The sequence below is a fragment of the Nomia melanderi genome, chromosome 3 (assembly GCF_051020985.1).
Source record: "Nomia melanderi isolate GNS246 chromosome 3, iyNomMela1, whole genome shotgun sequence".
Classification (NCBI taxonomy): Eukaryota; Metazoa; Arthropoda; class Insecta; order Hymenoptera; family Halictidae; genus Nomia; species Nomia melanderi.
The window spans coordinates 14978383-14992893 of NC_135001.1; the positions used below are offsets into that span (position 1 = coordinate 14978383).

At 35.0% G+C, this 14511-nt stretch overlaps 1 protein-coding gene across 1 annotated transcript in view; it reads left to right on the plus strand.

Moving 5' to 3' along the window:
- The window catches only part of LOC116431716 (alkaline phosphatase), a 424481-nt gene that overhangs the window by 360459 nt on the left and 49511 nt on the right, over positions 1-14511 (plus strand). The window contains exon 7 of the mRNA XM_031987530.2: positions 98-292. Within this exon, the coding sequence (XP_031843390.2) occupies positions 98-292 (195 nt within the window). The remainder of the gene's footprint in view (positions 1-97; positions 293-14511) is intronic.

Here is a 14511-nt window from a genome sequence, read left to right on the forward strand (position 1 = left end):
CACATTTGCCGAGTACATCCCTTAATCATTTTGAATAGCGCGGCACACCGGTTGCACGTGGTTACTAAGCATAATTTACGAATGATGTATTCTGCAGGTGGTAGAATCGACCACGCGCATCACTATAACAACGCTTATCGAGCACTGGACGAAACACTGGCGTTAGAGGAAGCGGTGAGGGCTGTAATGAAGGAAGTCGACCTGTCGGAAACGCTACTCATCGTGACGGCAGATCACTCGCACGTGCTTACGCTCGGTGGTCTCGCTACGCACCGTGGGAATCCCATATTCGGTAAGTGACACGATAAACCACTGTTTGATATGGCTCTCATCTTCCACCACCATGATGTCAAGAGATTTATCATGGTCAATGGGTTCGATTGTATTTCACGCATTTGAAATCATGCGTGCTATTATCGAGTCTTCTTAAAAGAAGTCGCGATTTTTAATATGTCTAACATTTTAGTCGAAGTTTTCTAATTTATACAATAGATTTCATTACATTTATAACAACAGGTCTAAAGTTTTCGAATATTTATTAGTAGTGCCCCTTCCTTCACTTGACAGGCGTTATTTGCTTTAAGATTGCGATACAAATTAGGAATCATATTACCAACAACAACAAGCAGAATTTCAAATAATGTAACATATAAATGAAGAGTTCTTGTAGAAAATACTGTATTTCCAAACCAGAACAAATTTGTTTTCCTATTCTTACCTTATAGTATGCAATTTAATGCAATTTTCATTCCGCACGTAATCATCCATAATACTAGTCGTTCATGATGATGATTGATACGAAATTGATTGTTCGGGATAAACATAGTAGGAACCATCATTCAGGCGCGCAAGCAACCCTGCGTGTCGTGCGGAAAACTTTTTGGATACCTCATGACCGAGGATGGGTGCAACAAAACACCATATAACACGGGTAATCGGAAAAACAATACTATCTTTCGTAGGACTTCTCAGCAATACTAATCAAATCGAAACCATCTTGAACTCTCGTCCACTGATTCCGATCTCATCCGATTCAAACAATCTAACTCTCAATACTCCAGATCATTTCCCAATTGGCGAGTCCTTGATGAGCGTGCTTGACCACGATCTATAGTTCTAAGCGTATCGTAAAATTATTGAACAAGCCGTTCAAGGGGGGCGGTATGTTGACGCTCGGTGTCACAAACTGACACACCGTTACGTTTCTCTAAATCTTTCAAGGGATCGTAGTTCAAATAACTTTATGAAGCCATCGACCATTACCTTCAACAACCACCCTCAGCTGTTCGAGGATTAGCATTTTTACATTTTAGATATTTACTCTTTGCATGTTTTATTAGGGTTAAGGCGCTTCGTACAGTTTTTTACCTGCTACGGTCGAGGCACGCGGAATTTCCATGACGTCACGCGAAGGTACTCTCGATAACTGCAGGTGACCGATGGACTTGGAGGCGGTCAACTTTCCGGTGACTGTCACCAATCAGGAAAAACGGTCTCCTCCCTGTCCAAAACTTGTAACTTTAGGAGACAACCAATCCGCGTGCCTCATCCCCCGACACTACCGTTACAGCTAACTATTTAAGGGTAGACCTTAGCACAAAACGCCGAATTTCTAACCAAGAATTCCACGGAGTTCCACCACAACACATATCGACGGAATTTCTAACGAAGAGTTCCACAACAACAGATATCGACGGAATCTCTAACCGAAGAGTTCCACAAACAACACGAATCAACGGAATATCTAACGAAGAATTCCACAACTCAACGGATCAACATCGATCCACTTACAACTCATCGAAAATCTCATTATTTCATTCAGGTTCAGCATCACTAATCTGAAACTGAGCCAGAGCATCGCCGTAACTAACTGCGACGCTCAACACTGATAATATTGAAAGACGGCATCATTGTAATACAATGATCTACGTAAGGGTAGGTACTCTCTTTCCCTTCCTGAAAAATTTCATGTTGTCACTTACAACCTTTTCTAGAAATACATACCTTTCAAATAACAAAGCGTAAACAAGTTAAAGAAAACACCCGTTTACACTTGAAATTTTATCGAAATTCATTCTTACATATGAAACAGTCACATAACTGTTTTTAGAGAGTCCAAGGTAAAAACTTTAATTACACATAAATATATAAATAGAACATTAATTATATTTATAACACCAATATGTTATATCTTTTAAGTATTCAATCTATTTTCACTTTCATATTCTAAATAAATACTAATAATCTCTGACACCCTTTCCATTATGTCATTTATTAAAAATATACATCTTCTAAATTAAATCGCGCCAAATTCTTCGCACAGAAAACTTAGAATACAGCTAAACAGCTCTAAAGATCAAAGGTTTAATTTTTCCCACGACGCGACGGTGATCAAATAAAACGAGTAAGGAAAAGTTCCGTGAACGACTCCGCAGTTCGAGGTATCATCCTTTGAAATACAATCGCGGTAAACGTAAGGATCGTGCCTGGTACGGAATAACCCGACTGTATACTTTCCAATATCGTGCCTCTTTATTAACCTCGTTATTTCTTTGATTTCCTTTTTCCACCGTGGAAAATGTGAAAGGAGATCGAAGACGAACATGCGCTGTACTCGCACGCGTTCAACGAAAGGCTGCCGATGTAATTGACATTTTTCCCATATTTCCCTTCTCGTTTGTTCAACGAGAAATTTCCTATTCCCGGTAAATTAAATTCGCGGAAAACCGAACCAGACGAGCTGCAGAAAGAAATATCCACGATAATCTACGACACGACGAGATACAGATGCTTGCCTCGTCGTATGTGCAGTCGGCTCTGGTCCGACAAGGCAATTATAGAGAGCAATAGGCCGCGATTCTCCGATTGAGAGCTAGCCTTCAGCTAACCGAACCTACATTGCCTGTATTGGAGATAACGATGCGACTGTAATCTTGTGGGGTTTCAATCAAAGGGTGAACACGTCCAAGTGTTATAAATGCTTGATCGACAGTTCTTGGAAAGTATCGGAGACCGATGGGACAGTGATATTTATAGCCTACCCGTAAACTTGGGAAACATTCGGTGATATGAGGTAATCTCAGAAGTAATATCGTTTCTCTATTTTTTATGAAAAATTTCAACTGTCTATTGTTTTTAGTATTCGCGTAACACTTGCTCCTTGAACGCATTCGACCGTTTTTACAAAAAACCCATATTTTTTGAAAATTGAGAGTGATCCAGCAATTTGGTTTTCGGATTCGTATGTAGGGCAAAGAGCTCTATAAGGATTGCCTAGTGGCTATTACAAAACACAAAGATTCAAATTTGTTGGACAGTGTTATTAGATAGTTAAATAACTTACTAAATATAAACTAATTAAACAACTGAATATTCTGCGTTTTGCAATAAGTATTCAGCTCTTAGAAAATTCTCAATTTCGGATCTTCTTATTCGCGAACACCATATGCATCCAAATAAAGACACTTGTTTATTCTACCAAGCAACTAAGAAATGTCAGACGTAGGGGAGCGAATCGTCGTTGATCAGCGTCACTGACGTAACTGAATGAAACTCAATTTTCTTCGACAATTTCAAGAATCAGGACGGACTGCCTATCCTTGATTAAATTAAATCGCAGGACAATGCAAAGCACATTTTCCGAGTGGGATCCCCTAGCAACCAGGCTTCTCCATTCACGGATCAAGTTATGATTCAGGAACAGAGTGCCGTGAAAGCTTATACCGGATTCCACTAACATTTTCATTCGTTTCTTCGCTTGCATTGTTCTTACCGGTCTTTATTGTATTGTGCCTCGGAATGTTTTTTATCGTCGTCGTCGCATTCCTCTTCGTTGTGTCAATACAATTCAATAACTGCTCTGCAAAGTATGAGAACAAACATACACCCTATTCCGTTTTTATATGACAGATACGTTCGGTGTAAAAATAATTCATATAAATAAATATACCGTGCCTATAGCAAAATAGAAATTGGTTCCAGACTTAAGAAATCAATAAAATAATCCAATAAACTACATGAAGTTGCGTTCAAACGAAATCGTGAAGGAAGAAAAGTAATTATTCTCTAATTCATGTTAAGTCAAACATATCTTGTAAAAAGAGAAAAATAATTTGTGTTAAATCGGAAATGGGTAAAAACGAAATTGGTTGTACCAAATAAGTAATTTAATACGGGAAAAATAATTTTGACACGCAACTTTATGATTTTACACTTTCATCTGCGTCGAAGTTACTGGGGAATCTTCGATGGAGTTGAAATCGGTAACACTCAATCCTGCGTTCGATTTCGTGATCCCAACCCATGCAACTCTCTTACCGTGATTAAATTGGACGTAACAGACTCGCATAAAAGACCCACGCCAGCTTCCGAATCGAAATCCGGATCAAACATTGAAATGACTCGCGTAGAAAGTGGTCATCCGCCATGAAGTCGGTGGTTACTCCAATGGCTGGCAACGTTCAAAGATGGCGCAGCGAGCACTTCTGAAATTTCGAACTCGTAAATGCAGATTTTTATGGTACTATATTTTACACGGATTAAGCTAACTTTTTGGCGACTGACATTTCATAAAATTCGTTCGATGTTCTATGGAATTATTTCATTTTCAATGTCGAATATTTTTATATATTCGGTTAATTCTCTCATAATTCATCGTGTACTACACATTTGTAATAGGCATTTAAATTATTTCTTATTCTATAGTAATTCGTGCAAAAACAAACTTTATTAAATTTTGCCCTTTATATTAGAGATTTTATTGTATTCATTTTAATATTCAACAAGCGTTAGACATGGTTTCTGTAAGAAATCAGTTTCCGTAGCTTAGTACCTAATTGCAGACGACATATTTCAAAGTATTTCCACAAAAACATTTAGCGATTCATATTAAATTACATTTTCCCCGCACATAATTAAGATTATTAATAGCTATCACCCAAATTATGAACTTTTATGCGTTTGTATAATTTCTTGGAATCTTTACAAAAGAATAAAACAAAAATTTGATTGAAATTTCAATCTTGTTACAATGTTTTTAACGTAATGAATTCTTTCTTATTAATATAAGAAGATAAATCTACCTTACTTCGAATTCCAAATCTTAAACTATAAAAATATAATACGATAGTAGAACTAAAATCATTAGTACTTCCAAAATGATACAATTTCTTTTATCCAATGTTATCGGTGACTATCTTAACTTGAATAAGAGTATATAAGTAAATGTGTCTGAATCGCGCTGAAAGACACTGTTTACTACAGGAACATCACGCGGAAAGAACGAAAGCATTCACATCGTTACAGAACGTTATGACGATCGAAGAAGATTCATCATTTAACGTCTAGCGCGTTGAAATCGGATCCGTTTGCTATTCGAGCCGCATAAGGGGAAACCAGCGGAACGAGTCAATAATTCATCTGTCCAAGTTATGTATAGTTTATGCGTGTTCATTGAATGACCCGGAAGGGACGGAGTATTCTTAAGACAGATTGCATATTGTCAGTCCTCGAATAATGGGAATAACTGGTTTTGTATTATTCAAAACCGTGTTATATGAGACTTACAATTGACCGGCTCACTTGTCAAATCGATTAACTCCATAATATAAAAAGTGGAGAAAAATGATAAAATAATATATTTTGGCAAGAGAACTATTCAATTATAAATCTTACAAATGTAATGATTTCGTTCCGCGTTATTGAAAACCGCATTCTTAGATACTGTAGATCCATTCGTAAAACGAATGTTGCATTCAATTTAAATACCGTGTTATGTAATTAATAATCCGATTGTTGCATTTTTTCAGCGTATTATTTTGGATTCCATGTAACAAATTCTTTCAAGAAGGAGGTCACGATTGCAAATCAAATATACGGATATGTTGTCCGTATTATTTTATAATAAAAATAAATAAATCTTAAATAATTAGAGTTGTTATGGCTATTGCATTCTGATTCGATCACTTTTATTCATCTGAACGATATTTTAACGATATGATCGATATATCGTTAAATGTCAGTAAGTAATCAATACTGTAGCGACCTGTCGCATTGTATATAAAAATTAACTATCGTGAAAACGGCTAGGTACAATTTATGCTTGCGAAAAAAGGGAAAACTATTTTCAAGAAAGCTGTTTAATTTCTTATCTTTGTATGTTTTTCGTCGAGAGATAATCATAGTGTGAATAGCAATCTACGGATACCATAAATAGTGCGATTCCAAAGGACCTTCTACTTCAAAACCTCGATCGTCCACGACCGTTAATGTACCGGAGTGTGTGGTGTCTGAAGGAAGCTCCTCTACATTGTTTAATTTTAAGGGAAAACTTCTCCTTCCTCTGTAGGACAAGTAGGCGTAAATTGCTAAACACAGTAGCGCAGTTGCTAGTTGGATAATAAAAAGTCTGCCCACAGTAATACCCATCGCGCTTATTTTTTGTACCGAGCTTCGTGCAATAAAAATCGCATAGCAGAATTATCGTGTGGATATTTTAACCCTTAACGGTCGACAATTTTCTATTAACTTTTTGCGGACAAGACTGTTTTAAACTTCTAACGTTTCTTTTCATAAAAAACTGAATTATCCATTGAAGTCTTAAATACTAAATGAAAAAAATCCACATGTCAGTCTTTCGTTACTTGAATAATTAGATTATTCATTTGTAATTTTCGAGTTTAGATATTGAAGCTCTAAATCGCCGTTACGACGACAATCGACCGTAAAGGGTTAATATTCCGACACCAGCAATCTTAAAGCCATTGAAAATCGATAATCTTTGATCACTCTTCAACTTAAAGTGTTAAAGAAGACACAAAGAACGTAACAGAGATTCCGTGGTGGTTTTTCGGGTTAGAAGGGGTCACTGGAGTTTATTATGGTTTTGATGGAAATATATCACTCAAATATAAATATTTCAAGAGCACAGCTTCCTAAATAAGAAGAGAAACGATATAAAAGGAAGATTCATTTTATGTACCTATATACCTTTTAATATGGTTCTCTTATATTACGTTATTGTTATTATATTATATTACATATTATTTTACACATTACTATATTATTCGAATGCTGATAACAACACATGTCTTCTGAATCTGATAAAATTATTTTGGTTTAGATAAATTACATTTAATCTTTTTATTTGTCGTTTCTGATACACACTCGTAGCAGCACACTTCAAACTCTTCAAGCGTTTACTCTCAGCAATTATGTCTCTCGACATTTCGATGCGGTACATTCAATCCCCCTCCCCCCGTCATGGTCTTCCTAGAGTTAAGGGTTAAAACGATAATTTTCTCTACACGAAACGAGTCGATAATTTATCAGGCCAGGTCGTGTTTAGCTCATACGTGTTCATTCTAAGCCGGAAGGGATCGAGTGACAATCCAATATTGTGTAAGTGATCATCGAAGGGACAGAGATCCTTCCGTCCCAAGGTCTCCGATTCAATGCGATCCAATCTCCTTGGACAAGCCAGCGTGCTCGAATCGAACTGTTTGTACGGGGTTAAATCCAATCGCGGCGAAATGCAAAGGACAGTTTTTGTGGCTCCTGCGATGTGCGTGTGAGTCGCGTTTGGGTCATTGGGACCCTTCAATTTCATTCCTGATCCAGCCTCTTCCTGTGACCTGTCGTGGTCGTGACGATAACTCGATGTGCGGGGTAAACTACTCCCCTTCAGTGTAACGAAACGCTCTGACCTTGTTCGGAGATTTAGTGCGTCGCCGCGTCGGCGTCGTTTGAATGGGAACTAACGAAAATTGAATGCGAAGCCTTAACAATTGATAACAGGGATTGAAAACTGTTATGGTATCGGTTTCGGTTTTTGAAACAGCTGCACGAAGAACCGAAATAAGTCATAACTATGGTATATCGGTTTTAGTTTCCGTTCTTCAGAACCGATATATTAGTCCTGAAACGGTTCTGTAACTGTTATTTTTTGTTTCTTCATTTAGGTTCTTCATAGCTATTTCAAGATTCTATAACTTCTATTTTTCTGTTTTCTATTTCGGTTTCTCAAAACTGTTTCAAGAACCGAAAAATAAGTCGTAGAACCATTTCTGAATATTATATCTTGATTTACTCCTAACTATTTGTATTTTAAACAAATTTCTCTAGTAGTAAAGATTAACACCACTAAATAACAAAATTTATTTGGCCATTGAATATTAAATTATTTATTTCAGGAACCAATCTAAATAATTCCATACTCTAATTGAAATCGTTGCTAATTTTATTAATACGTAGAAAAATTAGTTAAGAATTTTTTCAATGCAATAATGTAATACGAAATGGTAATAGTAAATTGTTTATTGTTGTTGTATCATCACAAAAACAAGTAAAATAAGAATATATTTAATCTGTTACAGGCAAATTGCCACTGAAGCAGTTACTTGTAAACGTTTAAACAATTATTTCAATTTTCGTGTCAGTTTTTAAATAATATTGAAATAATATTGAATAAAAAATATTGAAAAAATGAAACCAAAAACAATTATTATATTTCTAAATATAATATTATATTTTATAACTTTAAGCAACAATGTTCATAGCATTAATTTTATTTTGTTTACGTGAGGTATAAGGTTGTGGCCATCACAAATATATGACGTAGGTAACGAACGAGTTAACTGTGGATTTTCCACACGTGAATATTCATGAAACCGTAATTCGAGACAAATTAAATTAATATAGTAAACACTGCACAATGATACACTTCAATATTGCATGGTTTATACTAGTACGGGGATTATAGTTTAACGAAATACAAGAATTATTTATTGAGTGGAAATGAAAGCGAACAACTATTCAAAAATGAAAAACGACTTGAATGACGAGTTAACTTGTAATCATTTTTAGTAGATAATATTCATTTCATTTTATTTCACTTTTATTTCACTTTTAAGGTTCATATCGAATTAGAAATTAAAATACATTATATTAAGGTTCATTATTAAAATTGATGCATTGTGCAATGATATTAGAATAACTTAATGCTAAGTTCTTTAATATTACTAATACTGCCTTTACAATATCGTCTTTGGGAATCAGGTTTGATATTTTTAACGAATTCTCTAAGATTAGAACGATTGATTTTTCGGCTATACATATTTCTTCTCTATAAACATGAACACGTCGTTAATTTCTTTATAATCACATTGATCTATTCACTGTGTAGTGTGATTAATTTACCATAAGCGGGGCTAGTTTCAATCTTGATGGCTACAAAAACCGGAATTAGTGATACAGGTTCGAGACTCAATTGTTCTCCATAATCACGTTGTCAGATTTGAGCAGCGATACTATAAGAATTCTAATCCAATTGACAGATATCTCAAATCTACAGATACGTTTACGTCATAACGGTATTTTCTGGCATTATAATTTGATAGTTAATTAAAATATTGATGTTTACAAATATAAGCATGTATTACCATAATTGAATATGCAGCAAAGGAATAATTACGTTGAAGTAAATCTCTCATTACACGTAACATTAATATTTATCTATTTTTATTAAATGTTAATACTAAAACAACTAAACTGATGCAGTTTCGACTAATTGAGAGTTCATTCGCGGAATAAATAAAGATACAAGCTATACAATGAACGTATACCACAAAAATAAGTGAAGTTGAATTATATTCACTTTAGATTGTATTGTATTTTGCAATAATATTGGTTAATAAATTTGGAATAACAACCAATTTATTCGAAACCATATTTTTTAATTCATGCTGTTAAAGTAGACTAGATATCTTAAATTGATTAAAGTTTAAGAAAGTTTTACGAACGGTACCTAAACTATTAATTAAGTGTTTTAATCAAAATTTACTTATAAAGTCAGAAGAGCACTGTTAAACATTTTTTAGACTGTTATATAATGATGTAACAACACCTTCCTACACTCTGTCAATAGGGGGCTACAAGACCTAAACGCGTTTCTCACTTCTGCCCCAATCGTTACGAACTTGTACTCTATATATATACACACACCGTCTGTAAACATCCTATATTGGCCCCTCTTTTTTATTCTTTTCAAATCCCTTCCTCCTTCTACAGCCATTACAAGCCGCTTCAAATGCAAAAATTTAAATGCACTTGAATATAACGATGATTTTATTTTTACACGTTATTTTTATTTTACATCTTACACAGGCTACAGGCTTTACGGAAGTGGTTCCTTCTTTAGAACAGAAAAATTGAAAGCGTTTATTTTATAAAAAATGTGGCGCTAAGCTCGCGCGTTGCATTAAAAAAAGAAAAATTGATACAAAAAGAAAAGAAACCTAACATATTCTGTAATATTTAACCCTTTGAGTGCCGTGGGTGCATATATGGGTTTTTCGATCTTTCCAATCTCACACGTGTCGTAGTAATAATAATAAATGTATGATGTACGTATGATTACTATACGTGTTTCTTATCATTATTTAATTTGGTGAAACTGAGGAATTACAATTACAACTTAATTACAACTTACTCAGTTGTATGAATTGACATAATGCATCATCCTTTAGACGAGCAAAAAAATATTCCGTCCATACGGAACATTTACGCTGGCAGTATTCAGCACTCAAAGGTAACAAATTTCACGTTTAATACCAATTTTCACTGGTGTATCATTTCCCAATGTTTGACTTCAATTTATACCGGTATAATGTGCACAATGTATTTCATATAATAAATTATATATTATCCATTAACCCTTTGCACTCGATTTATTTTCAATGTTGTTGGATGCAAATTTGTGTTTATTTTTAGGGAAATGGATTAAAGCGTTATACAGCGGTAAAATTCAACGTTTTATATTTATTTTATTTATTATTATTAAAATAAAATGTTATTTTTATAATCTTTTAGAGTGCGGTACTTTTCAGAACGGTTTCCAACGTTTTATAACAAATTTGTATTGTCATATTCAGCATGTCATACGAGTGCAAAGGGTTAATGGTGTTTAACCCATTAACTGTGGAATTTAGTTTTAAAAATCGCTAAGTCTGCACGCAATAAAATCAGGTAACGAAGCGTATACTCGTCGAACGCAGTTAACTGGTTAAGCCATATGTACTAAAATTCCCCCAAGGTAATGAAGGTTACAGTAAGAACTATTCAAACGTAAAAATTGATCACGCATAGTTCTGGCAACGTATTGCGAATTCAAATATTCCTCAAGACTAATACACTGACCGCGTTAATATTTCAAGGGTGAGCCTCACGATACCGCCAGAGCAATGAAAACTCGGTAAAATGTTTAATTTACAATCGCGCGGCGTTGCGTGTAATTGACAAATGAATCGAAACCACTGGAAACAGTCCAGAGTTTCTGGAGCACTTCCAAGCCCGTAAGGGAAACATATTAGAACGATAGCGCCTCGTATTTCGTACACGCTCGCGATTCCTGCGCGAAATGTATCGGGATAAAGCGTTATTTCCATTTTCAGCTCCCTTCTATCCACACCACCCGCTGAATATTGTCCTCTCGCACGGAAGTAATCACGCTAATTGCACATACGTTACCTTCTTAACGGTCCGGTTATTAATTATTAATGTCACGCGCCGCGTTACTTCGGAACGTTCCTCGGGAACTCGCGGATAAATCAAAACGCGAGGGCGGGGCGTGTACAGTAAGTACTTAGGTCGCCGTAAGAATCAATGGAAATTCAGGCGGTCTAGGCGCACGGAACGTGCGGGGAATGCACGATAAACGTTTCGCCAATCGTGCACCCGGATTTTGCATTTAGTAGTCACGATAGCACTACGCTGTATACACGGTTAAATAAAAGAAGGATTCGCCGCACGATCACCGGTAAACGCGTGTAAACACGATTTCCCTTGCGTTTTATATTTTAAGAGGGTGCCGTGCGACCCTTCCGTGAAACATATTTTTCCCGGTCTCCTCCCCTGGCTTAAACTCAAGCCACATTGTCGAACACGAACGAGGATACAGAAATTGTACAGAGTGTTGTTCGTTTTGTAGTTGATGCAGAAAGTATTCGTACGATGGTGAAGTTAAACACTTTTTGTTCATTTTCTTTGTATTAGGTCATCCCATAAGTAACGTTACTCTTTATGTTAACTTCTAATATAAAAAATTAATATTTTCCTTTGCTTTTAGTCGTCGACGTATTGACTATCGTTGCGAATAATCTTTCTCCAGTTTTCGATTCATTTTTCAACGCCATTTCGAAAATATCTTACGAAGTAAGATAAAAAACGATATTACGGTATAGTATGGTATGACCTAAATAGTACAATGCACTTATTCTGTAACAAGAAAACAATTACACCTTTCGTGACAAGTGTAAGATGAGGCTAAGTGAAAGATTTTCATAATTCTGTTTGTTATTCAGGTTTTGTGAAACGAAATGATATTTATAGAAATATTTGAGGTAATTATATAGATGATACTCTTTAATCGAAACTGAAACGAAGAAACGATCACGGTAGAGTACAGAAGAGTACATTAATGCTCCAATGGAATACTGGAATCGAGTTATATTCACTTTCGAAAGTAAATAGAACGTATTTGGGCTTGATGAACGATGTACAATATAACGAACAAATATTATGGTGCATCAAAAAGAAATTTGTAGTAGTAACGCACGATAAAGAGTCAGACAGAGTTCAGGATACATCAGTGTGAGCTGGATTGGATCCGTCCATTTTATCGACGGTATTATGTGCTAATAAGTCAATATTGATATTTTGAAAAGGAACACATACTCATGCTGATGCTAACCAAATGTTTCAGTAAAAAACAATTTTATTCTTACACAAGGTAATGATCTAAAGTTTATAATATAAGGCAACAGAAAATTATATTACTCTATAGATTTGTAAATAAATATAATTTTAGAAATGTAGATTTACATAAATAAAGTGCTTGTTCAATCTGAAATAATTACACAGATTTTTAAACCATTTTACGCACTAATTTGTTTCACACTTAACATACAAATTTATAGATTCTGTTGTAATGTTACAAGTATAAAGATATTTATTTGTAAGTATTTATTTGTATTTGTTAATAATTAACTGTATGTTTCTATTAATTTTAATAATTGCCGACTATATTTGACCATGTCTCGTTATTGGATGTTACTATGGATCGTTGTTTTGATTGAAGTTTATATCGATAAAGACTACCAACATCATGAAAATGTTTACTGTACTACAGAATGAAAAATACACAATGAAACGGCATCTTAAAGTAACCATAAACTTTATTATTACAGAAATTGTTGAAAATGTTGTCCATTCTGTTGAATAGATAATTCTGCTCTGCCAATAAAATTTCTATAAACGTTTTTTAACGTGTTCTGTTGTTTTAATGTACAAAACGCTACAATAAGTAGAGCGTGCGCCGATTCCCCATGCCCTTATGCACTTTTAGCTTGTGGGTAGTCGGCCAAGCTTGAAAGGCTTACTGTAGGATAGTAGGTAAGATAAACGTTTTCGTGACGCTGGAAGTTTTTATCATAAATTTCAATCAAGACTATAATCTACAGTGAGATCAAATAATTAGACATGGTCAAATATACTCGGCGAATATTCAAAGTCGATTTTCTCGAAAACAAAACTCCATATGAACGAATTTTTTATATGGAATCAAAACTTATTCGGTTGTATCATTAGTTACATGACACCCTGTATATTTAGGTAATAAATAAGGCACTAAAACATGTAGGGATCAATTTTATCCCATTTACGCAAATGGCGTCTTTAGTCGTCTGCAAACGTATGTTAAATAAGTATTCGAGGCAATTATATAGATGGTACGTAATTGAAACTGAAACGAGGAAACGATTAGGCGCCTATAGTCGACAAATTTTTGTTTATGTATGGGTAAATAACGGTTATAGCCGTCACATTAAAAGAAACTAACGAAAAGTATTACATACTTCGTAGAAGTATTCTACAATTTTATTATTACTTCTTCAAATTACTTAATTATACAAAAAGTGCGTTTCTGAGGCCGATCTTAAAATAAGTATGCACCAACGAGTTAATTGAAAAAATTATAATTTGCTATGACTTAGTAACAGTGGTGCGAAACACTACAAATAACTTTGATAATCATTAATAAACTGAAATGGATTGCACTCGCAAAATATACAGAAACTTGCTGCACCGTGGAGAATTTTATATTCCCAGCAGCTTAACGTAATTCCGAACTTCCACTGTTCACGATTGTTCTACAACTTGCTAAAACGCGCCAGGTAAACGCGGAACAAAGCAACTTTACCGTAGTTGCTTTCCAAATAGCTCGAAATTATTAATTGTCGTGTTCCGGCAAGAAACTTCACCGAAATTATCGGAGAGTCCCTCCTTATCGATCATTCATTACAATGTACATGTATAATAAACGTCTGCTGCGAGAGAAGCTGCAATATTTTAACCCTTTGAATAATAGTAGTTTATCAATCTCATAGAGTCCCTTGACGGTTCATGTTTGACCCACCTGCATCCTCCTTCCATTATTTTATCGTTCTTATAATTCTTTTG